Raw genomic sequence first — 24918 nt, 5'->3', positions numbered from 1 at the left:
ATCTCGGTAATTCTGAGGCGACTTTACCTCGGCAGCTTGGCGGTGAGCCTCGAAGCATGTATCGGCGATGTAAATTACTGTACCTAGTGTATTGTACTGTACAATACATGCATACATTACCCATGCGTGCATTTCAGAAGTTACCTCAGCTCCTGTCATTAACGTTACCTCAGATTCCGTCATTACCTAGCCCGCCTCACCGCTCGCAAAACCGCTCTGCAGTTTTACCTAGGTAGTACGAAGTAATAGAAGTGACTCGGATCGTCATCCACCAACCATTGGCTGTCTGCAGAGAAAGTAGGGACCCGATTCTTTCTCAGCTTCTGTCTTTCTCTTCGCCCGGCAGCTGCTCCGTGGTGAAGAACAAACAGACGGGTTGGTTGACTGGCGGTATGTGGGTTGGCTGGTAGGTGGTATGTAAGGTAAGGTATGTACTTTGTTTGTCATTACAGTTAGTTACACCGCCTATTTGGTCTGTACTACTGTCATTTTCCCGTAAATCCCGTTGATTGTACGGACATAAGGTCAGCCGTCGCACTGTCAGTACATGTACTGACCCACCGCACTGTACTAGTACTACTTGCCAAAAACGGTGTGGTTAATACATCACGAGCGGCCTGCAGAAGGTGGCTGGTCGGCTGCAGAAATCGAGCCGTTGATGCATGGGGTGCAGGCTGTGGTGATCGAAAAGCAAAGTTGCCTTGCTTTTACTGACGAACACTGAAAGTCTCGTGAGAGTTTCGAATAGGTACCTTATCAGGGTGAGAGGGTTCTGATCAGGTAGTTGTGCACTTCTTTTCCAGTCCCACGCTTACACGTTTTACAGGCTGATTGAGCAGTCGGTGTGCTGTAAAGAGTCTAAGACTGAGCTTGCATGTGGTGTTGAAAATAGGTAGCTTCGAGGCCAACTTGTCTGCTGCTCAGTTAAAACACCTGATCTGGATTTTGGAGGCGGTGAATCGCACTCGGCCAGTGTGAAGGCAACAGATTTAAGACCCGAAAAAGGGGGGGCCAAAAGATGGACGATTACATGTTTCAGTGGCACGTGAAGGACTGTACATGCGTCCAGGAAGCAACGAGCTATCTGGAGATCTTCAACTACTCAGTGAGTGTTCTAATCCGAGGGTTGGACTTGTTGAGGGCGCGGGGTAAGGTAGGGAATGGGGGGTTTGTTGCTGACGGGATATTCGTTGTTCAGGAACCCTCGCACAACACAGTGGAGGAACACCGCTTCCGCCTGGACGAGCTGCCAGATGAATTCAGCAATTTTCTACACCGAAGGGTAAGTTGCCTTTCCCCTGGAAAGTAGAAACATTTCCTTCGCCATGAACCGAACTGACGGTCCTTGCAGGGGGCATTTGCACCTCCGAAACTTCCCCCCGACGTCAAGCTGGTCAGCGGCGTGCGGTTGATGTGAGTGTTGCCCATGATAACGGCCGCTGTCTGACCGGAGCCGGAAGCTTCTTGCGCTGACAGACGAGCATAAATTAACCCCGGCAGTCTCCAGCAAAATGCGCAGCACCCCGAGACGTTCGCCACCCGCTACCTCTCCCTGTCTCACGAGGCGTACGAGGAGATGGTCCGGGTCCTGCGGCTCCCGTTCCGCGCCGTCGAGGGCAGCAGCGTTGTAGGCCCCTTCTTCTGGTGCGCCTTCGACCAGGTCGACGAGGATCCGCACCTGCAGATCATCTTCCGCAAGTCGGATGTGCGCAAGAAGGGCAAGACGCGCGGCTGGGAGCTGATGCTCTCGCACTGCTTCAGCACGGGCATCACCACGGGCTATGCCAAGGGCACGCCGTCGTCCGACATGGTCGACTGCATCAAGCACCTGTGGCACTGCGCGGCGCAGGTGATGCACCCGCTGCTGCTGCCCATGATCATCCTGAGCCACGACCTGTCGGCGCGCAACGACCAGAAGCAGCGCGACGCGCGCGAGTGGCTGCGCAAGCTCGAGCACGCCGTCAGCATGCGCAACGAGGTGCTCGAGGAGGAGAGCCCGTACGTCAAGGAGTCCATGGTCGACCTGGACCAGATCAACCGCGACCTGGTCGAGTGCCACTCGCAGGTGCTGTGGAAGCGCCCGCAGGCCTACCAGGAGATCATCAAGAGCATCTACCGCGCCATGGACAGCTTCTGGTCCAAGGCCCAGGAGATCCCGGCATATGGCGGGCCCTGCGGGGAGGTGCACAAGCTTCATCGCAGTCTGCTGGCCAGGCTGGATTTCTACCAGGCCAAGCTGAAGGGCATCGAGAACTATGCGCATATCACGCTTGAGCGGTTGACCATCCAGCGGGCGGCGGTGCGTTTCCTTTTCCTTTTCCTTTTCTTTTTCTTTTTCTTTTTCTTTCTCTTTCTCTTTCTCTTTCTCTTTCTTTTCTCTTTTTTTGCCCCCTTCCCACATCGCATACTAACAAACCAACCCCCCCGCCCAGCTCTACAACATCATCGCGCAAAAGGAATCCAAGCTCGGCCTCACCATGGCCGCAGAGCAGCGCCGCCTCGCCCACGCCGCCAAGCGCGACAGCACCTCCATGAAGATCCTCTCTCTGTTGGGCGCCATCTTCCTTCCCGCGACCTACCTCGCGTCGCTGTTCAGCATGTCCTTTTTCGATTTCATCCCGGACAACAACAACAACGACTCCTCCTCCTCCTCCGCTAACTCCACCTCTTCGTGGTCGCCGGTCTCCCCGCTGCTGTGGATCTACTTCGCCATCTCGATCCCGCTGACCCTCATTGTCGTGCTTGGCTGGCGGTGGTGGGACAGACGGCGTGAGATGCGGTACGCGAAAGAGGACGCCGACATCGAGGCCGGCATCGAGAAGATGGAGGCGCAGATCATGGCGACCATGCGGAAACGGACGCTGAGCAAAGTCCGTACGTGGGGCACGGGGGTCAGCCCCTAGTATTTAAATACATACCGTGACATAGTTTGGGGGGGGGGGCGATGTGATGAGATCTGAAGAAAAAAAGACCGAAGAGGAAACAAAAAAGGAGGAGAAAAGAAGATGAGGTGTGCTTGGTATTGTTTCTTTTTTTTTCTCAGCGAGCGATCTGCGTCTGGTTGATAGATGACGACGTTCACGACTTTATGATTGACGAGTCTAGAGAGAGGGGTCCGTCTTTTATCACGGGGTTGTATAAAGATTCCTGGATACAGCAGATCCTTCTGCCTTCTGCCTTTGTTAATAGCCTCTTGATATTTTAGTCCCTTTGGATACCAATCACAACGCCCCCGGCGGCTACGCGCAGTTCATGAAATAGGGGCTGAGGTGGACCGAAATCCTGGTAGTTAAACAAAGTCAAGCCAGGTGAGCCCACTCAACCCGTCTTTAAATGCTAGGTATCTAGTGTTATGCCTTTTATGATCCTATAGTACGACCCGCCAGCTCGATAGTAAGGTACGTAGTAGCACATAACACAGTCATCATACAACGTTTCATATCAACGCCTGCCCCATGAACATGCTCTCCTTCACCTCGGCGACTACATCCCGCCGGTCGTCTTTACCCACCAGCACAATGCCCCGCCCTCTCCGACCCATCCGTCCAGCCCTACCCAGCCGATGGATGAAGTCGATGGTCGTGTGCGGCACGTCAAACAACACCACATGTCGGACGGCGAGGGTATCAATGCCCCTGGACGCCAAGTCGGTCGCCACAATGACCTTGGTATTCGGCAGGTGTCTCCTGGGGCCGCCCGACCCAGACCCCGAGCCGACCTGCTTGGCCAGGATAAGCTGCTTGTTCTGCTCCACCTCGTCCCGGCTGATGCGCAGCGGCTCGTTGCTGGTGAAGTTGGCCAACATCTCGCTCTGGCGGTGCTCGGGCGTGTCGCGGTGCAGCGCGACGGCGTCGATGCCCTTGGACACGAGGTAGTCGGCCACCTCCTGCGTCGTCTCGCGCTCGTTGACAAACACCATGATGCGCTTGACGTCGACTTCGTCCTGGCCGGCCCCGGAGGAGGGTCCTTCGTGCTGCGCCGCGTCTTTGCCGATCGACCAGATGGCGTCGGCGCAGGCCAGGAGCTTGTTGTTGCGGTACGGGTCCTTGGACACGTCGATGACGCCGAGCTGCACGCGGCGCGGGATGGCGTGCAGGTTGGGCGTGGCGATACGGTGGATGTTGGGGAAGTGCGCGGCTAGGTAGTTGTCGAGGCGGCGCGGGATGGTGGCGGAGCAGAGGATGAGCTGTTTGAGCGAGGGCATGGCGCGGTCGACGATCTTGGAGGTTTCGGGCGAGAAGGAGCGGTCGAAGAGGGAGTCGGCTTCGTCCACGATGAGGTGGCGCACCCGCGAGAGGATGTTGGGGTCGCTGTCGGCCATGCTCGCGAGGAGGTGCGGTGTCGCAATCACCATGTCGATGCCCCCGTGGCTGTAGAGGTTGCGCTGGATCTTGGCGACGTTGTAGTTCGCCGAGAGAGGACGCACCTTGAGCTTGGCCACGTGGGAGATGGCCTTCGCGACGGCAACCACTTGGCCGACGAGCTCGGCCGTCGGCACCAGCACGACGGCGCGCGGCCGGGCCGTGTTGGGGTGCGGCTCAAACTTGTCCAACCACTCGGACACCGGAGTCCCCCCCCGCCGCTGCTTCTCTGCCTCCAAGCGCTCGTTGTATGCCTGCACGTCGGCATCGTCGGCCTCGGCTACCTTGAGGGCGTGGATGGTGGGCAGCAAGTACGCCAGCGTCTTGCCGGACCCCGTCTCGGCGGCCAAGAGGAATTCTTCTCGTTCGGTTTGAGACTTCTTTAGGCGCGACGAGTCATTTCGCCTGAGCCGTCCGATCGGCTGACCGAGCAGGGCCGGGATGGCGAGTCTCTGCACGGGGGTCGGCTTGACGCCCACCATGCCCTTGAGCACTTCATTCATGACGGCATCTTTGATGGATGGCAGCAGATTGAACTGGTCGAAGGACTCGACGTCGGATATGCGCGCCTTGACCTGAATCCGCTCTCGGTAGGGGATAGTCGCCAGCGCACGCTGCATCTTCAGCGCTTTGCGCCCATCGTCTCTGTCGCTCGGGCCCCTGTCCCTGCTCCTTGTGTCCCTGTCGCGGCCATCACGGCCAGTCGTCGGCGATGCGGATCGAGGCGGCGGCCCTCGCCGTTTAGAGGGGTCGATGTTGGCGACGGTGCGGTTCGTGCCAGCCCAGGGGCCGTCGGGCCTGTCGCGGGACCTCCTGGGATCATCGGTTCTCGGCCCGCGGGCGACGCGATCCGAGAGGACCATGCGCGATGGACGCTGCTCCCGGCGCGTCGCAAAAGTGCGCTGGCCAATCCATGCCTGCCTGGACTCCAGGAGAGCGTTCCTGGAACCTGCGGCTGAGCGGCATATGAGGCACACCGAGTCGCGGGCTGTCCTCCACATAATCGAAAAGTGAGGCCGCAGTCTACGGGGAGTGGCCGGCTGCTCACTTGAACAGGCGGTACGAAAATTGTCTGAGCGGGACCGTTCTGCCGCACTCGACCGCTCTCAGCCCCTGTCGGACGGCAGATGCGTGCGGGTCTTGGCACATGGCTTGGCAGAAGCTGCAGCTTGGGTGGGGTTTCCATTGGCGAATCAAGGAACCATGTGATCCAATCTGGATGGCAGTCTACATCAACGGCCTCCTGACCGCGATAAGAAAGTTCTGGCAACTCCCAGGAGACATATTCATAGTGCCGAGTGCAAGGTACTGTGTTACTGTATAGGAGGGGGAGACGATCGCAGCTGGTTGATAGGTACAGGTACTCAATCCACAGCTTACTTGAGACCTGACCTTGACACCAGTCGAACTGACAAGAGAGTCACACAGTGCGCCGGTGCGGCATGTGTGATGTCGTCACAGTTCGGCGCATCCCGAATATAACAAAACTACACTCGATCCTCGCTCAAACTCCTGCCCCTAGCATCAACAACTGTCAACCATTCCCTGCAGCTTGATATCAGACTGTAGAACACATTGTTTACCTTAACACGCCCGAATAGGTCTCTCTATCACACACTGCAGCGCTTCTATCTACTATCACACGACCGTGAACCTGAAAGCACAAGTAGTCGTAGTCGCCGGCCCACCAACTCCACAAATCGCTATCTCGCCGCCGCCCTATCCCTGCGCCGCAAGCGCGTCGTTCAGGACCCCACGATGCCCCGCGACAGTACCTACTAGTAGGTAACTGTGTAGCTCAGGTCGACTAGCCAGTGACCTGAATTTGCCTCAACTTTTTCTGCTCGACTTTCGCCTATCCATCGTCCCTCCCCTGTGTTGGATCATCGTGCGCAATGACTTCTAGAAACGCGATAAACTGGGAACAGTACGAGCGCGGAAGCTCCTCGCCAGCGGGCAGCGTCTCGTCCTTGGGCAACCGGAGCGGCCAGTTCGAGTCTCCGCTAGGCCGCAGTGCCGACTCGAACCAGGACAATGGCGAGTGGCCGCCGCTTAGGCGGAGGAGGTAACATGATGGACATTTCAAACCTGCCCCCTTTTTCAGATCGATTGATTCATCATCATGGCTGACTCCTCCCCCAGATCCTCCATGACCAACCGCCTGACGGCCCTGACCGACATCGGCGGCGTCAACAGCATCCGCTCCTTCACGCGCAGCTGGCAGCGCGCCGCCGGCTTCCCCGAGGTCATCCCCCAACGGCCCTCTTTCGTCTTTGCTCCGGACCAGGCGCCCGTAGCAGCCACAGCAGAAGAAGCAGGATCCCGCGATGCCTCCCCCTACGCGCCGCGCGATCTCGAGACCGGGTCGCCCTCGCTCATCCGGCAGCAGCTCCAGGCCGCCCTACAGGCTTCCGGCCAACGCTCGTCGCCCCGCGCAGAGAGCCCGGCGCCAAGCGCAAGCCACAGCTCGCTGTACCGCCAGTCGAGCCGCGACTCGGGGGCGCAGAAACAACCGCTGTTGGAGGGCGAGATGTCGCAGGCGTTCCGCGTGGGGAGCCACACGAGCGCCGGCTCGACCGGCTCGATCTTCGCCATACCGCCGCACCTGGCTGCGCCGTCGGTTGTCGGGAGCTATGGGTCCGGTGCCGATTACGGCACGATTCGGTCGGACGTGGGCCGCGAGTCGATGGCGGAGGCGGCTGCGCTGTGGAGGGAGCAGCAGGAGACGGGCGGCAACGTGCCCGACAGGGAGCTGCCGCCCATCCTGGTCAAGGAGGTGGAGCAGGACGGCAAGATTGTGCTGACGGTGGAGGGCCAGTCGACGCTGCCGCAGACGGTGTTCAACTCGACCAAGTACGTCTTCAAAGTTGTCTGGCTTAGTTCCGGTATGACTGCGGGTTCCGTGCTAACGCAGTGCGCAACAGCGTTCTGATCGGGATCGGACTCCTGAGTCTTCCCATGGGAATCAAGTACGCGGGCTGGCTCTGCGGCATGATCGCCCTCTTCCTCTGCGCCGCCGTGACAGGCTGGACGGCCAAGATTCTAGCCAAGTGCATGGATCTCGACCCGAGCCTCATCACCTTCTCCGACCTTGCCTTCATCTCGTTTGGCCGGAACGCGCGGATAGCGACCAGTGTCCTGTTCACGCTGGAGCTCCTCGCAGCTTGCGTGGCGCTCATTGTGCTCTTTGCCGACTCGCTCGACCTGCTCTTCCCGGGCTTTCTGTCGGTGACCGGCTGGAAGATCTTTTGCGCCATCATCCTGGTGCCTCTGAACTTCCTCCCGCTGAGGCTGCTGAGCTTCACCAGCGTCATTGGCATCTTTTCATGCTTCACTAGTGAGTGGCCATTCCCAGAAGCGCGCATGCACACAGCGCTGTGGTTGAATGTCGACACTGACTCGGCATCTCAGTTGTGCTTATATTGATTCTCGACGGCTTCATCAAACCAACCTCGCCGGGCTCCTTGATTGAGCCTGCCAAAACCTACCTGTTCCCCGCGAACTGGTTGACGCTGCCGTTGTCATTCGGTCTGTTGATGTCTCCATGGTTGGTTCCAGATGACCTCGTCGGAAATATGTATTGTACCTACAGAAGCTAACGTTTCTCGCAGGGGCGGCCACAGCGTCTTTCCAAATGTAAGCCCACGCCACCCACCCCATGCAACAGCCATGAACCGTGTGTGACTCACCTTTACGCAGATCTACCGCGACATGCGCCACCCCTACAAGTACACGCAGGCGCTGAAGATCTCCTTCTCCTTCACCGTATGTCCCAACCCCAACCAGCTCCTCCCCTCGCCAGAGTTAGCGAAACCCGTTCCTCTGACTCCCCTGAAAAACCAGTACGTCCTCGACGCCGTCACAGCCGTCACAGGCCTGCTGATGTTCGGCGACTCGGTCCGCGACGAGATCACGTCCAACATCCTGCTCGAGACGAGCTACCCGCGCGCGCTGACGGCGCTCATGTGCCTGTGCATCGGCATCATCCCGCTGACCAAGATCCCGCTCAACGCCCGGCCCATCGTGTCGACGGTCGAGGTCCTGCTGGGACTGCACCAGCAGACCGTGGCCGAGACCCACCACGGCCTGATGGGCATGGGCCCCGGGCTGAGGGGCGCCCTGAAGGTCGCCACGCGCGTCGGCGTGGTCCTCGTGTTCTTGGTCATGGCCGTGGTGTTCCCCGAGTTCGATAGCATCATGGCCTTCATGGGGAGCGCGCTGTGCTTTACCATCTGCGTGACGTAAGTTCTCTCTTTTCCCGTTCTTGGTCCCCCTTGTTGCATGGGCATGTGGCACGTAAGAGGTCAAAGAGCGGAGAGGGGGGGACAGTGTGGACTGACTGACTGACTGACGGGAAAACAAACTTGCAGGCTCCCCCTCGCCTTCTACCTCAAGCTGTTTGGCCACGAACTCTCCCTGCGGGAGAAGGTCTTGGCCTCGACCGTCATGATACTGTCGTTCATCCTGTCGGTCGTCGGCACAGTCTGGGCATTTCTGCCCAAGAGCTTGATTGGCGCTGAGCCGTCGGCGCCGTCGTTACGGTAGGACAGATCGCGGATAATGAAAGCCTTTCGCCTTTTGCCTGAGACCCCCTTGGCGACTACGATCCCGCCAATACCGAGCCCGACAAATGGCTATAGTTCACTGCTCCTCTCCAGGATCAAGACACCTAGACCAATGCGCCGGCGACGTTGCTTGCTATGGATGGACAAGTGCCCGCAGAGGCCAGTTCGATGTGCGTAGGTTTGGGCATGGCGGGTGCGGGTGGCATACCCAGACGACAACACACGCAGGACAGTGATGGGGGGGTCTCTTCATTGGTAGGGGGGCAAGTTGGATGTCGCCTGTGACAAGTCACCCCCTCTGCTGGTGAAGTGATATCGGATGTGATGTGTTGGCGAGCCGGGGCTGCTGTCGTTGTCTCACGCGTGGCGTGGTTCAGCTATGGCGCCACATCTTTCATTTTCTCGGCTTCACGTTCCGGCTCAAGCGACCTGCATGATCACACTCATACCTAGCATTATGGGTCATGGCGCCGCGTGGGAAGACATGAGTTGTGGGATTAATAGAGTAACACAGATACCACATAATATAGAGAGATGCATTTGGTTTGGTCTACGGTTTCCCGTATGACTTCGTCCTGTGTACGGCGGCCCTCATCCGATCGAGGCACATCTGTCTTCAAGTTCTTTTAACCATCCGAACTCCTTTCCCTCCTCTCTTACACTGCCCGTTTCCTGTCTCAGCCAGCCAACCAATATTGACATATCGAACCGAATGTACCTATCTTTCCCTCCCCACGTCTGCTATGGGGACTCTTTGATCTTCCGCTGCGACAAGCCCCTGGCCAGTGTGTGTGTGGTGTGTGGGGGGCGGGGATTTGTTTACACTGCAAGCGGCATGGCATGTGGCATGTGTCATGATGGGATAGGAGGTGGGGAGCCAGGATGCCGAATCTGCATACATACCTGTACATACACTACCTAGTGTACCTACAATACCTTACCATGCTACTGCACTCCGGATTGCCCTCCTACTGTGTAAGGCAGTGCCTACACCACACTACGCTACCTTCACCATGACGCCAAATCCCGAACTTTCGTACCTACCCGAATGCCATAGGATAGGATAGGTAATGGGATGGATGGATGATCTGTAAAGAGCTGGCGCTCGCGCGTATTCGTAGTGAGCGTCTCTTGCGCCTCTACTGTCACGAGATGGGGTTCTCTGTTTGTTGGCCTTTGCTTGGCTGTGGCATTGCATTTGCATGACGGCCACGACACCCAAGTCCGGGAAACGGTTCCCCCAGCTATGCGCCTCATTATTAGCAATTGAGCGAGGCGGGCACGCAGGAGGTGTCGGAGGTGGCGTGGTGGTTGGTAGATGATGTTAGACACCTAATGTTTTGCAAACTGTCGAGACTTCGTTGGGGGAAAAAGGAGGATGGGGGGATGGGGGGTTAATGATGTTCACTCGTCACGTAGCGCTGTCGTCTCATTTGAGAGAGCACATGGCTGGACAGAGAGCCAGAATCGAACGACACATCATCTTCTTGGTCGTGACACACACCCATGCCTTCAAACCAGTCCACCTATCCCCAACAAACCAACATACTGCCTGGATCCATGACTCCCAATAATCTGTAGAAGGATGTGAGATCTCAGACTATCACGCTCAAGTGCCCGATGCCTGTCACGTTGGACTCGCATGTACTGAGCCGGGCTACAAACCTGCCAACTCATACCTGATATCGAGCCCGCTCTTCGATTGTATATATCACTTGACACACTTCAAATATGGAACCGACATCTGAGTGGGTAACTTCTGGTATTCTAGACTTGATCTCATGGAGATAAACTATCTGATACACAGAAAGCGAGTTGAAGCCAAAACCAACCATCCCTCAACCACGATGCCGCCTCCTTTCAGCCCAAGCCCCGTCGATCGATAGTGTAAGAGTAAATAGAAGAACAATAAGCAAATGCTGACCCCCCCCTCTGCGATGATGCTCATGATGCTGATAGTCTTTTTTTGGCCCGCCCCCATGTAGTGAAAACAATATGGTAATCCAAACCAGGCTGTTTTGTCAAGTTTCTCTCAGAAATCGCTCGAGCTCCTTCGCGCCTTATACCCACGCGCCATGTGTTTGTGCCGTTTTCATTCTAGGCCATGCTATGCTTGTGGAAGAAGATAAGAGAAGAGAGAGGAGACGGGACGCGCCAATAAGGCACAAATGTGTGAAAAAAACAGAAACCAACACCGCGAGGGTCAGCACCTCTTACACCAAGAAAGAAGACAAAAACAATTGTTCCGATCGACGGACTGTGAGTGAGGACGGCGGATGTGGATCAAGGAAACTGGTGGGCCCAACCACATTTGATAAGCCGGCTTCCGAGATCCGCGCTCCCCTCAGGAGCGAGCCTCTTGCCAGTTACCAACCCACCCAAAATAACCAAACGCAGTGCGCTTCTCCTTGCGCCAATCAAAGTTCCAATTCCAATCTCGGTCGCGGCCCTTGTTCCGAGGGCACTCCTTGGCGCGCTCGCGACTACCGCGGTTGCTCCACCTTCCTTGGTGATGGGTGTGTGAATGTTCTTGAGGGGAGTGATGGCCAGTCGAATGGCCCAAGTAGAGTGATTTGTTGGTTTGGGTGCTGGAACTGCTGTGGCCCTTGATTGGAGAACTGGCCGGGAACCCTTGTCCAACTTGCCGGCCCGTTCGGAGGGGAACATCAGGGACCTTGCGGGGTGAGCTTCCAGCAATTGCCCGGCGGCGTTCACCTAGTGCTGCCCACTTGTCCATGTCGTTGCGACGCGAAGTAGGTGATTGGCGCGGAATATGAGCTTCGTCCTTGACAGGGGGTGCCTCGTAGAAGAACAAGCCATCTGCTTCGAGGTCCTGGTCAACAGTTGCCCCAAGCGCCTCGTCCATGGCAGGCATCGTGTTTTCGTCGTTGACGAGCGCGGCCGACTTGGTAACTGGTGACATGCCTTGGCGAGGCGTGTCATCGTTGTCAATGGCCGGGGACGGCGCCACAGTGCTTTCATGGCTCCAGGTTCTCGAGTTCATCTCCTTCAGCGCCTGTAGCTGCTTATCTGCCTCTCCCTCCTCAAACTCCTCGTCCCACAGATCGCTCCAGCTCTTAGATACCGTATCCTTGCGGCCGAAGACCAGCGACATGGCGGACTGTTGGCGAGTCTTGGACATGGTAATGGGGAGTGACCCGGCCATCGGCGCGACTTTCGCGGCAGCCTTGGCGGGCAGGATCGGTCGGAACTTGGACGGCAGGTTGAAGGACTGCATCGAAACTCCAAGGTTGGAGTCCATGTATGACGACATGGAAGGCGTGTGCGCAGCACCCGACATCCAGTCCGACCTCGTGCCAGACTTGGAAAACAGGTCCTCGTCGGGTACGTCCTCGTCCGGGATGACACTGAGTTGGCGGCTCGGCTTGGGAGGCGTTGCCTGCAGGGCCTTAGCCCACGGGAATGCTCCGTTGTCGACCTGCGGACTCTGGATGGAGGGGGTGCGCAAGGGCTCGCGGTTCGAGCTGGCAACGACGCGGCGGTCGCTCGAGCAGAAATCGTCGAGAGCCTCGTCGAGGGTGGTGAAGCTAACAACACGGAGCAAGGCCTCGCGGGCTCCAGCCAGGGAGCGCTTGCTCGGGTCCAGATTCATGCACTGCACGATGACCTCAAACGTGTCCTGCGACATCGACGGGAACACATCGAACAACGACTGCTTGTCGCGGGAGAAGTCCAGGAACAACGGATCCGCCTCCGTCGGCTGGGTGAAGGGATTCCGCGAAAACAGAATGTTGAGAAGGCAGATACCGATGGCCCAGATGTCCGCCTGAGCAGGCGAATACCCAGCGCCGGCTGAGTCATACTGCTCCGGCGACATGTACCGATCGCTCCCTACCGTCGTCTCGTAGGTCCACTTCTCGGTCGTCGCAAGTCCGAAGTCACCCAGCTTCATCGACCCAGTCTGGGTGAGGAAGATGTTCTCGGGCTTGATGTCGCGGTGGTAGATGCCCTTGGAGTGGATGTACGCGACAGCGTCAACAAGTTCCAGCATGAAGCGCCTCACATGCTCCGTCTCCAGCGGACCATGGCCGATCCGGATCGCCTCGTACAGATCGCCGCGCGGGCAGAATTCCAACACGAGATAGACATGGGCTTCCGTCTCGAACGAGTCGACCAGGTTGACGATGTTCGGGTGCGAGCCCAGTTGGCTGTGCAGGCTGAGCTCCTCCGACTTGTCGTCGATGGCGAACTCGTAGCTGGCCTCGTCCGCCGCCGACTTCTTCGTCAGACACTTGATTGCGACCGTCTCATTCGTCTTGACGTCCTTGGCCATGAAGACCATGCCAAAGGAGCCGTGGTTGAGGGGCGAGATGGTCTGATACCGACCACCAAGGATGAAGCCATCGTGGAAGTTGTCGCGAAGGCATTCCATAGCGGTGGAATTAGGCGTAGGCGTGGCTACACGGAGTCGAGATTGGTGGTACAATATCAAAAACGACCTTTCCCCCTGACCTCAAGCCGGTCTATGTCGATCGAGTCGCAGTCTTATCGAGACAACGCTTCCGATTTGTACACGAGCAAAGCAACCGCTTGCAAGACGGAGAGACGAACGCTGACGATACGTGAAGGCGAGAAAAGAAGATGCAGCAACGGCGGAAAGAGGAACGATGTGTACAAGAGCGCAACGCGACGAAGACAAAACAGAACAGAAGCAGCTCCGGGTCGTTCAATATCCGAGGCTCATGGGAGGAGGGTATTTGAATGATCAGTCGAACAATAAAAAGAATAAGTGGTTGAGAAAAGTCGTCACAAATTGGACTGGCAGTCCAGAACAAAAACAAAGGGAATGGTCGTTATAACATCGGTACGAGTAGTTAGAGAGTGTACGTCGTGGTGCGTCGAGTCGATGAGGTTGTGTCGAACTCGGAGATGCCGGTGTCGCAGGGACAGGACCAAGCAAGGAGGTTGGGTGCCGAACAGGTGCGAGAACGTAAGGGAGTTGATCGTTCACCGACCGATATCGTCGAGGGAGCTGCGCGACAGAACGCTAGCCGCAGCAACCGTCAGGGGTAATATGGCGTTGCGAGATCCGGCAAGGGCGGGTGGGCCGATGACAAGAGAGACCAGGTGGCAGACAGCAATTGCAGCTATTGGAACACCTGGCGAATCGTCTCTGAAATCATGCGGGATGGAAGGAGCCTTTGGGGAACAGGTGGACGAAGAGATGACTCTTCGGCCCCCTTGTTCGGCAGACGAGGCGTGTGATTCACGGGTGGTGGAGACCGATCGGAAGCTGGTGATTGTCGGGCTTGACGGGATTCGGGCAGCGGTGGCACGACCGGGCCGGGCGCTAGTCAGCAGCACTGGAAGGCGCCACGAGATGATGCACGAAATGCTCAAGCGTTGCTGATGTGGAAGCTCCGTAGCACGCCGTGATGGATTCGATGCCAGACGCCTCCTTTGATGTCGTCGCTTGTTGGTTGAGCTGGTCGTCGTCGCGAGTTGAGACGAATGGCAGGCCGCGCAGTTAGGTAGCGTTATCGGTTGCGTTGTGCCTGGCAGCTCGGACCACAAGATTCAAACTGTAGCGCAATGCCTAGTCGCAGACAGAGACGAAGAGCACTCGAAAGGGATGCGACGGTGATTTAGCAGTAGCAAAGGCGCACAGGATTATACGACAAAACACAGAGGGGGGCGCAGGGTAAAGAGGCGGTAGGAAGGGAAGGTGATGGATGGCGAAAGAGAAGCAGCTGGGTGAGGATTGGGAATTCGCTGGTTGAAGGCACGGGGCACGGCTGGAAGGGACCAGAAACGCAGGGACAACAGTGGCAGAGACTTGGTCATCAACAGTGGGCTGAGCGCCCGCTTGAGTCAAAGGGGGAATGGGCGTGTTGCCAAGGGTTCACCTCGTGCCTGCCCATGGGAGGCGAGAGACAGGGATGGTGGGCCAATCCCATGTCGATCTTCGGTTCGAGAACGGACGAACAGGCACTGGGTGCTGGGCTGAGGTCGGCCATGGTGTGCCAACGTGTCCTTGATTGCTGCTCGCACTGTTGAGATAGTTATGTGGGGCGCATTGCAGCAAGCAGCGAGATGACGAATGGGACCCATCGAAGAAAGCTGCAGGACAACACACCGCTTTTGCCTCGCTCTTGCAGGCCGTATTAGCCGCTTAGGGTTAGTGAGCTCCTTTGTCTGGCTTAGAGCCAACTCTCTTTTCGCTGCCAGTTTTCCATCCCCGGATTGATTCTCGGCATGTTGCATCTTTGACCAGTCGCGGCGGATGGGACCAGTGGGACCAGGCATGACGACTTTGCTTGGTTAAGAGCTACACCGCCCACTCTCGCGCCGCTGTACCTCGACAGCGTGCCAACCGTAGCAGGTGACCTATGCGTCGGGTACTACTGCATCTCGCTCGCGAAGCCCGAATTCGGAATTGACCAGTTGCTGTTCTGTTCTGCTAGGTAGGCTCAGCACTGTCAGCTGGCTCCCAGTGAGGCCACGTTCAACGATCGCTGACAACTTGAAGCTCGGGCCCCACACCCATGCTCCCTGCCGAGCCAACTTGGAAGTGAGCAATTCCTCTGGATCCATCCAATTCCAGCTGGGCGTGGACAGTCAAATCGACCGAGATTACGAGGCCAATGGACCGTGGAGGCGAACATGATCGCGAACTCGCGATGGCTCCGAACTGTGTGTGTGCCGTAGTGTACTTCCAAAGATGCTGCTCAACCCCTGGGGAATTGAGTACTAAGTCACAGTGTTAAAAGCTAGTGCTGTACTGTACTAGTTTATATTCTTCCAGCGAGCGCTTTCTGTTTCACTTGGAGCCGACAACGACCAGAATTGACAGTAGCTACTACTAACAAGTGGGGCGAGGCATGCACTCCTTTCTCTCTGCATATGGCCCTTTGCAATCGTATGCGTCTGCGTCGCGGCACAGGCACGCGATCAGCGGGTTCAATTGCTCCAATTGCCCGCGAAAATAGCAATGGCCAACAGTTTGGGTCCCAGCCAGCGTTAAATGATTGATGAGGTCGGCATGTCCCGGTCCCAACGACTCCATCACAATCAGCACTTAATTTGGGTGACACAGCTTTGTGGAACACGACCGGTATCCTGTTTTAAAGTGGGCGCCACGGACACAACCACCGAGAGCGATCCTGTCACTGATGAGAGAGACAGCGAGATACAACGGCTACAACCCCACACTACCTCTGATAGCATGGAAAAAGGGGGCTGAAAGACGGATTGATAAGCTACTAACTGCACGATAACAGTAGTCTATAGTATCACAGTATGTCTTGTATATGCGTACATTGGGTACCTATAGGAAATCAAAGGCGAATGGTCGGTACGGTACGGTGCTGCGTTAGATCTTTAAAAAACTTCGATGCCCGGGGACGCCCGACGTTCCGGCGCACTGACCGGCCGACCAGCCATGATGACTGTGTCTTGGCCGCAATTGCCGAGGAATGAAGGTAAGGTCTAGTCCGCTGCCGCCATCAGGGTTTACGCATTATGGAACTGGGTGACGCTTTTGTTGATGCCGCTGGTTTTCTGATGACGTCGTGACGGCCGTCGGCTTTGTCGAAGGAATTTCATATGGGCATAGGAGGGCCACGCAACCCGCCCCAGCGGATGTTCGAGCTCTGTTTCGGCTGAGACAGCTCAGCGCGGGGTTTGGCCACCTATCCCGAAAGTCAAAACATGAGATCAAAGGAGAAGCGATGCGTATGAGTGTCACCGCACATAAGGTACCTACCCCCCTCAATTGAGCAGTCGACCACTCGACGCGAATTGAAACAAGTGCCGGGCTTGGCTTATTGGCCTTACACAAATGGACGATGATGCAGCAAGGTTACGTTAGGAGGGCATCATCACCAACTGATCTTCGAGCGGTCAAGCAGTGGCTAATTGGGGGTGCATCGCTTCCATATCGCGCCAACCCATACGCGTTCGAGGCCAGTGCACTATCTTCTGCTGGTTGATACACACCCATATGCAAGCTTCCTCGCGCTAACCGAGAACGAAGTGGGCGGTTGTCTGCAGCAGCAAGGTCGGGTGCGGTCGCAGGATCGCGTGGTCGTCCTCTCAAAGCACCAATGGCCGGCAAGAGCGCTTGACCCTGGTAGTGTCTCTCTCTGGCTGTGTTTTGGATTGTTTACAGCGGCTCTGGCGACAGTGTTCCAGGCAAGGTGATTACGGAGATTGATGCCATTCCAGAACGATAATCTTCAGGGTCCTAGGTTCGCTTTGAATCGTGGCGGGAGGGTGGTGTCGATCCCGTATCAATGCAAGACCGGCGCTTGGTTTGTGGCGGGGTCCTGGACTCCTGCCGTGTGTTTGTGCTTGATAGCTGCCCCTCTTCAAGTGTAAGTTGGGCTGTTTGGAGTAGCCCAAAACATATCCGTTTCAACCAACTATCAACTGCCCATTCCGAGCTGCGGGTAACCGGTCAACCAACCCTGAGGGTGAATGCCGACTGGGGATGTCTCGAGCAACCACCGGGAGAAGATAGAGCGGGGTCGCTGGCATGGCGCGAATGGCAGCTGTTCTCGTGATCCGTGGGACGACGGGAATGCTGCCGTTGCTATAACCTGCCGGATTGTTTACCAACCCAATCAGGCCATTCTCCCTCGCATTGCTGCAGATCTGGCGATGTCTCTCATTCGACGTGTCGGTGCGACATGCAGACGACTCTTGTTCAAGTGGTTGAGAGTGGGATCTTCGACTTCATGGTTGGTCGCATGAACCAAGCATGATTTTGCCGCTGTAAGGGCATGGCTTTGATTCTGCCCGTCCGCGTCAGCAGTCGCGATCCTGCCGCTCGAGGAACTGGTTGGCCAGGAATGGCCAGAATCTTTCTCCGTTGAGGACCGGCGCGGGTTCCGTTTGCGCCGTTTGCTCCGTTCCGGTTCATAGGAGAACCTGGGCCCACGGTATGATCATGGAACTCAATAAGCCCTTTTTAGGAAGCCAATGTGTAAAAAACCATCTTCCCTTTCACGCTTCCTGCTCCCATGTTGACCTTAGCAAGCGTGTACAACAAGCCAAGCTCGGTGCAACTCCCTAGCGATCATGAAGAATATCCGTTCGTGTGCATGCCGATACTACACGTTCGGACAGCAGAGTGCGCTGCGCGTGTTGGGCTATCGACGTATCGACGCGTCGATGCATCACACCCGCCAGCTCAACTTCCCGGTAGCTCTCCTAGTAGCGGCCTCATGTGCCGTAAGTTAGTGTAGGTATGTACGTCTTCTGCAGGTGCTGTGGTGTGGTGCGGATGGAGATTGGGGTCGACTGTTGCATCAAAAGAGGTTGGCTTCTTGTTGACCGCCATTCTTCTCGGAGGGTTTCGTCAATGCATTGAACGAATCCTGGACGACTCCGAGGCCGCCATTCTCGATGTTGCTTCGGTGATGGTAGGTACCTTAGTAGCCTGTCGTGATGATGCACATCGAGACGATTTGAGTTCAGCATCGGCAAACTTGCGTCGTTCAGAAATTTTTCAGCCCTCCTCCACGATCCACTCACAGCGCAATATCGCCAAACGTGGTTCATTCGCTACGCCCACCTCTTCACCGCATGATCGGGACTGCTATAGCAATTCACGCCGAGCTTAAGGTAGCGAGCGGTACTAACTTGCTCGGTTCAACGCCGGCCCATTTTCGGTCCACTCCGGATTGGCCCGCTTGTCCGCCCCGAATAGACCGTCAACCCCGTCCATCACCGGCCGAACCGGAGGGGCTCAATCGAACCCCGGCCGCTCATCCACATCGGACGACACATTATACCCTGTTCTAGAAAGATGGCTGCTGCAAACAAGGCCGAGGCGGTGCTGCTCGACATTGGTATGGCACTGAGGCCTCTTTTCTCCCTCCACTCTGTTGTCTTCTCTATGCGTTCACTGGTTTAATCGCTCATCGAAGAGCCGGGAGTTGGGCTAACACGGGCCTGGTTCACTTCTAGAGGGCACCGTCTGTCCCATCTCATTTGTCAAGGATGTTCTTGTAGGTTGATAAAGCATATCTCTCACTCTCCTGGTCAACAAATGGTTTCTTGTTCGGCAAATGGTGCTGGTGGTTCAATGCCATTCTCTCGTCACATGCCCGGATGGGCCACTCATCACCAGACGCGCCCCTCCCTCACCCCTCTTTGGTTGGTGTGCCATAACAGCACCATAGCAGCACCAATACTGTACGGGAGAAGAGATATTAGCGAAGCGGTGTGACATGGCATCCCTCAGCATTTCCACATCGTTGCCCCTATCCCACTCTGGGGTAGTTCATGGCATCATACATCTTATAGTACACACTATGTTATACTACACTCTGTACTGACACCCAATAGTTCCCCTACGCCCTCAGCGCGCTACCCACCACCCTCAAAAACGAATGGGACTCGCCCGCCTTCGTCCCCTACCGCAATGCCTTCCCACCGGAGCACGCCACCACCCCGGAGGCCCTTACCTCCCACGTCCGCGATCTGATGAGCCGTGATGTGAAGATCTCGTACCTCAAGTCACTGCAGGGCTACCTCTGGGAGTCGGGGTACGCCTCCGGGGCGCTGAAGGCGCCACTCTTCCCGGACGTGGCACCCAAGATCTCCTCCTGGACGACAAAAAGGGATAGCGCCGGAGATGGTGATGAAGAAGGAGAAGCGGCACGAGTGATGATTTACTCGTCCGGGTCGGTGGCGGCGCAGAAGCTGCTGTTCCAGCACACGAACGCAGAGCCTGTGGCCGACCTGACTCCGCTGATTACTGACTTCTTTGACACGGTCAATGCCGGGCCCAAAACGGAGCGGGCCAGCTACGAGAAGATCGCGGCCAAGTATCCCGAGGTGCCGGTTGGCCGGTGGCTATTTCTGAGTGATAACGTCAAGGAGGTGGAGGCGGCGAAGGAGGCTGGGATGCAGAGTGTCGTCGTTGAGAGGCAGGGGAACGCTGAGTTGTCGGAGGAGGATAAGAGCAAGCACAGGGTGATTAGGAGCTTTGACGAGCTGTAGTCGTCCGGGAGACTAGCATACAAGTCTGTCATTGCCAATCAACTGAAACCAGCCACCTCGACCTAATGTTGTTATGGAGCCAACTGACCAACGTTGTCCCCTTGGAAACCCCAATTCATCCATGCGAAGGATGGATTATGCCACGGCGTTCACGCGACTCCTTCCGCGGTATGGGGTCGGCGATCAATGCTCTCACTGTGGTACATCCTGGTCCGATTCCTTTGAGAGGTCCATCAGTTGCCGCGTGATGTGCCAAGACCCCATTAGCTTCTTCTACCCCTCAAAACCTGGGGAAATGGGGCTGGGCAGCCCTCCCGCCGTGGCTGGCGTTACCCTTCGGCACATAGTCGTCATCTGATCAGCATTGTCCAATCCGGCCATATTTCAGGGGGACAGCACGCGACCGGAGGGCAAATCTTGGGTTGCTTTGCAGTGCGTAGGCAGTCATAGGGGTCTGAGGTGGTGTTGATGGCGTTCGATAAACTGCTTGGGTGCGGAGGCGGGTGGGTGGTGGCAAGTCTTGCACCTGGAGCGGTCCTTCTTCTTTGTTGGACCGCACGCGAATGTCACGGAAACCTGGCGAAAGTGGGAGAGGCGCTCTGAGGAAGGATTCAATTCAGCGGCGGGGCCCGCGCCAAGCTAAAGAGATGGCCGATCCTTCGTGAGCCCTTCTGGATTCGATATTCCCAAGTAAGCAAGCGCCGATGATAGATCCTCGGCTGGCCGGAGGTGCGGTCTTCGAACGAATAGTAGATACCGATAATCCCTCTGACATTGGTGGGCCAGCTTGCTGACCTGGCGATGTCTTGAAGGGCACGGGCGGCGTAACCTAATGCCCCCGAACGAGACCGTTGTAAATCGAAGACCATTCATTCTTGCTCACCAAGATCGACATCCACGGTTTTCTCTGTAAGCCGGGGAACCCGGCCAGGGTTCCCCATATGTTCCCACCATTGTAGGTGTACGGCGATCCGACCATACTCATAGAACTTCGCGTCGTCATCCTAGTACTTCGCGCGTGGGGTCTGCCCGTCTGATCACTAGAAGACCACGATGTCAATACCTCCCACGAACAAGTGCTTGACTTGCAGCTCAATGCAAGAACCAAGCCTTCGGTGGTGGCATAACGATGACTGATGGGAGACATCTTGCGAGTCTGAAACCCTATGTGGCCGACGAAGACAACGGATATGGAACGCCGCTTTTAGGCAAGGGTTCCTGATACCATGATGATTGGATGGCCTGGATGAGCTCATTGTTCGCTCATGGCCATCAAGGTGCCGTGCCGCTGCATCAACAGCAGGAGTGCCGAAATCAGATTGCTATATCCAGGATACCGCTTTACGGCATGCCCTCAGACTGTGATGCAGACAAAATAGGCCCTAAGACACATCGCCTTGGCCCGGAAGCGTTGGAACCCATGGAGGTCGGATCAGCTCAACACAACAGCGAAGTTGTTACGACTTGATCCGGATCGGACCTCTTTCTTCGGGAACGGGCCTCCACTTCCTTTGCAAACTCGATCCCTTCTCCAGAGGTAGTAGACCAGACGCTGCGTTGTCTTCGATGCCACCATCGCATATCCGAGCGAGGCCATGATGGCGCTCAGTCTTTCCTCATCGAGGTACCGAGAGTTCGTCACGCACGGAGCCGGCAAGACAAGAAAGAGGCTCGGAAATTTTCCTGTCAGCTGAGGGGTATCGACATATCGGCCAGGGGCGCGTAAGAACTGGGTTGTCCGGCGCAGCATCTCTCCTCGTTCTTTCGGTTCCGGAACGTAGTTGAGAACCAGCGAGAGAGATATTATGTCGAACTGCTCAGACTCTTCCCGTGGCAAGGGCCGCTCCATAAAGTCCTGCTGAAGGATGCCTTCTTCCTGGCTGTTCAGATCAATCCTCTCAATGTCAAAGTGGCCGCTTTTAGAGCAGGCGTTCTGCGTGCTGAGCGCGCCAACCTCCAGCATTCGAAGCTGGCGACCTGATTCCAGTAGACATGGCTCCAGCCACTGCATGAGCACGCGAGAGCTGTCGCCTCCGCGGTCATGTCTCTGCCCTTGAAGACTTGCTTCCTGATAGCTCTCGAGGCCACCCAAGGCTTCAATCTCGGCGTCAATGGCTGCCTCCGCGGCCTTATCGCCCTTGGCAATAGCTTGCCGCTTCCTTTTTTGCAGCAAGTGGTGTCTGTTGATTATGGCCTTAGTAGCCTTTCTTGAGATTGACTTCGGTCGATGCAGAACCGGAGGCCGACCCGCTGCCAGGTTCTGAGGCAGCTTCCTTCTCTTCTGGCCCATGCGGTTGAGATCTTCCTTGCACCGGGGAGTTGAGCCAGAAAATTATCGACTTGTCCTCAAAAGTCATTGTCATTCGGGAGTCACGGGTAGAGGTTGCTTATCTTATCGGCCGTACACATTAAACGCCAATCATCGGCCAGCCACAACCCACCAGCCACATTAGCGCACCGCACAGAATTTCAAGCAATTTTGTTTGACCCAAATTTCGCGATTTCTTTCTTCAACCACGACCGACTCGACGACTTCGCCCAGCGCCGACACACACAACCTCCGAAATGGCTCCCAAGGACAACAAGAAAGGTACATGAATGGCAGGATGGTTTCCTACACGCACAAACTCGGGCCGTCGCTCAATGCGCACCTCTGCCGCCGTCGCCCTGGCGGCGGGGTGATTGCACCAAAGCAGCAGCAGATTTTGCGAGTTTGAACAAGACGGATCTCTCCCTTGTTCAGGCGAATGCTTTTACTGACGACGCTCTCCTCGGATAGGCGGCGCCTCCAAGGCCGGCAAGGGTGCTCAGGCCAAGAAGGCTGCCCAGGCCGCCCTGAAGGGTGTAAGTAGCTACCTTGATCTGTACGCCAGAGTACCGGCCGGGGCTGACAATTCGCTACAGGTGCACTCGCACAAGAAGACCAAGGTCCGCCACACGACCACCTTCCACCGGCCTAAGACCCTCGTCCTGTCGCGCGCCCCCAAGTACCCGCGCAAGTCGATCCCTCACGCGCCCCGGCTCGATGAGCACAAGATCATCGTCCACCCTCTCAACACTGAGGGCGCCCTGAAGAAGATCGAGGAACAGAACACCCTCGTCTTCATCGTCGATGTCAAGGCCAACAAGGCCCAGATCAAGCAGGCCCTCAAGAAGCTCTACGACATTGACACCGTCAAGATCAACACCCTGATCCGGTGAGTGACCTCAAGGTCCGTGAGATCCCCAAGAAGGCAGTTGCTAACTCCCCTACAGCCCTGACGGCTCCAAGAAGGCGTTTGCCCGCCTGACTCCAGATGTCGATGCTCTCGACATTGCTGCCACCAAGCTTAACCTCGTCTAAACTTGTTATTCTGGCTGGGAGCTGAGGGGGGAAAAAACGGTCGGTCGGCACATGGAAGGGTCATGGGTTGCATTTTAATCGGCGTCAGATACCTGGGCTTGGGCACGATTTGGCAATGAAAAGGACGAATTGACACCACCCTTTGTATCTGGGCCCTCCTGTTTCAGCGACTTGCTGCAGATCTCGCCGGTAGCTGCTCGAAGACGACGAGCCGAGGCCTGAGATGTCTTCCACACCACGAGGGGCCCATGGAGCCAAGACGTAGCAAATGCAAATAGATCGCACCATGGAGTTGTGATCCCATCCATCTAGTACCTATATTCCCCGTACCCGCGTCTACTGTACAGTGTAGAATTGCCTTGGGTGTCCTCGTTTGCCGCGTCGTGTAGGTACTGCCAATTTCTTCATCCAGAATCGCAGGCTCCTTCCATCTATAAGTGACCGGGAAGCCCTGCCATGTCCTCCCTGTCCCAGTCGGATACATAGTATCTACTTCTTCCGCTCTGCTGTCCAGGTTGATCCGGCTTCAGACTCCAGTGGGGATAGTCGAAACCGCTTCCTATCCTACACCCTCCGTACGTCACTGCCCCACGCGCCTATCATTGCTGGCGCATATCGCGAAGGTGCTTCATCGTAAGAAGGTTGGCATCCATGAACCGGTCGACACAGTTTGCCAGGCAGGTCTGCTCGCCCTTGTCGAGCGCGCCACTGCGGACGGAGCTGGTGATGCACTTCTTCCAGCAGATGGTCGTTAACTCGTGGGTTTCTGTTTTTTTACAGAACACACAAAAGAGGTTAGCTTTTGTTTTCTTCCCCCTTGTTTTCCTTGCTTCGAACTCTCTCTCCTGCTAAGCTATAGTACTGTGTAGCGAGCGGGATTGCAATGATAGAGTAGGGTAATCAATTAAGCAATAACGTACGTGCGTGGACCCGCGCGCGCTGTTCCTCGTTTGAAAAGAATTGGCGCAGCTCGGCCTTGTCCTTGTCGTTGAGCTTCTCGAGGTCGGACTGGTCAATGGAGAAATCACTGGAGGACGACATGTTCGGCGTGGCAAATTCGGTATGGAAGGGGCAACTGGCGGTGCAAACTGAAGCGATGGGATGTCCGGATAGTCGCTCGGAGGATGCATGTTAGATGCCAGTGGTGTAGAACTTTTTGGTGGGGCTTGCTGTGGTAATTGTCTGGTACAATACAAATACAATACGTAGGTTCCGATTGTCTGGGGGGTAAATTACGCTCCGTGATAACTTCCCATGTTCTCCTATTCGGCAGTAGTGGCAGTCGAGCGTTGGATTTGCGCATTGGATTGCATGATTCCTTCTCGTTAGTGTCGCGGATCTAATGGTAAGCTTGGAGGAGGCATATTGGTGGCTTCGTTAACGCTTTTGGTCTTACAATGAGCAGGCCTATAATACGAAGTGTAAGTTACTCTCGGATTGCTGAATCTTCGAAATACTTTCGGCGACAAAGATCCATTTCCCAACCAGCTTTGGAAACACGGCTTGTTGAGTTGTCGCTTCTTCTAATGTCTCACTGCCTGGCAACCTGTGACAATATGAGGTTCTCTTCTATCTCAAAATCCAAATGCGGTGGCGCTCAGGCATACGCTTCTAGCAGCAATACATGTGTATATTATTCAAAGCTGCTATCACCATCTCTCAAAGAAATCTACCTCCT

The 24918-nt window shown here is 56.2% G+C and overlaps 8 protein-coding genes across 8 annotated transcripts; 4 read left to right on the top strand and 4 right to left on the bottom strand.

Moving 5' to 3' along the window:
* Positions 1-1030: 1030 nt before the first annotated feature.
* On the top strand, positions 1031-2903 carry B0T15DRAFT_403587 (uncharacterized protein; the record flags this gene model as incomplete). The annotated part of the gene is made up of 4 exons (XM_062865212.1): positions 1031-1282; positions 1352-1413; positions 1501-2299; positions 2433-2903. 4 exons carry the CDS (start codon positions 1031-1033, stop codon positions 2901-2903), a joined length of 1584 nt encoding a protein of 527 aa, XP_062717869.1.
* Positions 2904-3436: 533 nt separating this feature from the next.
* B0T15DRAFT_487321 (P-loop containing nucleoside triphosphate hydrolase protein) lies at positions 3437-5362 on the bottom strand (the record flags this gene model as incomplete). The annotated part of the gene is made up of 1 exon (XM_062866425.1): positions 3437-5362. One exon carries the CDS (start codon positions 5360-5362, stop codon positions 3437-3439), a length of 1926 nt encoding a protein of 641 aa, XP_062717868.1.
* A 481-nt stretch (positions 5363-5843) lies between these two features.
* Positions 5844-9272, top strand: B0T15DRAFT_291301 (amino acid transporter). Its single transcript, XM_062863715.1, has 8 exons — positions 5844-6426; positions 6504-7214; positions 7286-7698; positions 7773-7908; positions 7973-7997; positions 8061-8126; positions 8205-8602; positions 8732-9272. The coding sequence occupies exons 1-8, from the start codon at positions 6257-6259 to the stop codon at positions 8904-8906; spliced, it is 2094 nt and encodes a 697-aa protein (XP_062717867.1). The 5' UTR covers positions 5844-6256; the 3' UTR covers positions 8907-9272.
* A 1816-nt stretch (positions 9273-11088) lies between these two features.
* On the bottom strand, positions 11089-13526 carry B0T15DRAFT_291278 (kinase-like domain-containing protein). The gene has a single exon (XM_062863714.1). It carries the CDS (start codon positions 13317-13319, stop codon positions 11271-11273), a length of 2049 nt encoding a protein of 682 aa, XP_062717866.1. The 5' UTR covers positions 13320-13526; the 3' UTR covers positions 11089-11270.
* A 5049-nt stretch (positions 13527-18575) lies between these two features.
* B0T15DRAFT_291167 (HAD-like domain-containing protein) lies at positions 18576-20312 on the top strand. The gene is made up of 3 exons (XM_062863713.1): positions 18576-18741; positions 18860-18900; positions 19241-20312. The coding sequence occupies exons 1-3, from the start codon at positions 18699-18701 to the stop codon at positions 19895-19897; spliced, it is 741 nt and encodes a 246-aa protein (XP_062717865.1). The 5' UTR covers positions 18576-18698; the 3' UTR covers positions 19898-20312.
* Positions 20313-21186: 874 nt separating this feature from the next.
* Positions 21187-22265, bottom strand: B0T15DRAFT_291154 (putative methyltransferase-domain-containing protein). The gene has a single exon (XM_062863712.1). It carries the CDS (start codon positions 22185-22187, stop codon positions 21330-21332), a length of 858 nt encoding a protein of 285 aa, XP_062717864.1. The 5' UTR covers positions 22188-22265; the 3' UTR covers positions 21187-21329.
* Positions 22266-22363: 98 nt separating this feature from the next.
* On the top strand, positions 22364-23530 carry B0T15DRAFT_541895 (ribosomal protein L23). Its single transcript, XM_062869896.1, has 4 exons — positions 22364-22487; positions 22677-22741; positions 22802-23094; positions 23153-23530. The coding sequence occupies exons 1-4, from the start codon at positions 22463-22465 to the stop codon at positions 23238-23240; spliced, it is 471 nt and encodes a 156-aa protein (XP_062717863.1). The 5' UTR covers positions 22364-22462; the 3' UTR covers positions 23241-23530.
* Positions 23531-24630, bottom strand: B0T15DRAFT_541890 (Tim10/DDP family zinc finger-domain-containing protein). Its single transcript, XM_062869895.1, has 2 exons — positions 24161-24630; positions 23531-24006 (listed from the first exon to the last, which is right to left on the bottom strand). The coding sequence occupies exons 1-2, from the start codon at positions 24279-24281 to the stop codon at positions 23840-23842; spliced, it is 288 nt and encodes a 95-aa protein (XP_062717862.1). The 5' UTR covers positions 24282-24630; the 3' UTR covers positions 23531-23839.
* Between the last annotated feature and the right edge of the window lie 288 nt (positions 24631-24918).

Source organism: Chaetomium strumarium (genome assembly GCF_033439665.1).
Source record: "Chaetomium strumarium strain CBS 333.67 chromosome Unknown B0T15scaffold_7, whole genome shotgun sequence".
NCBI classification, from domain to species: Eukaryota; Fungi; Ascomycota; class Sordariomycetes; order Sordariales; family Chaetomiaceae; genus Chaetomium; species Chaetomium strumarium.
The sequence above is the reverse complement of the archived record's forward strand: the minus strand, read 5'-3'. Positions and strand labels throughout refer to the sequence as shown.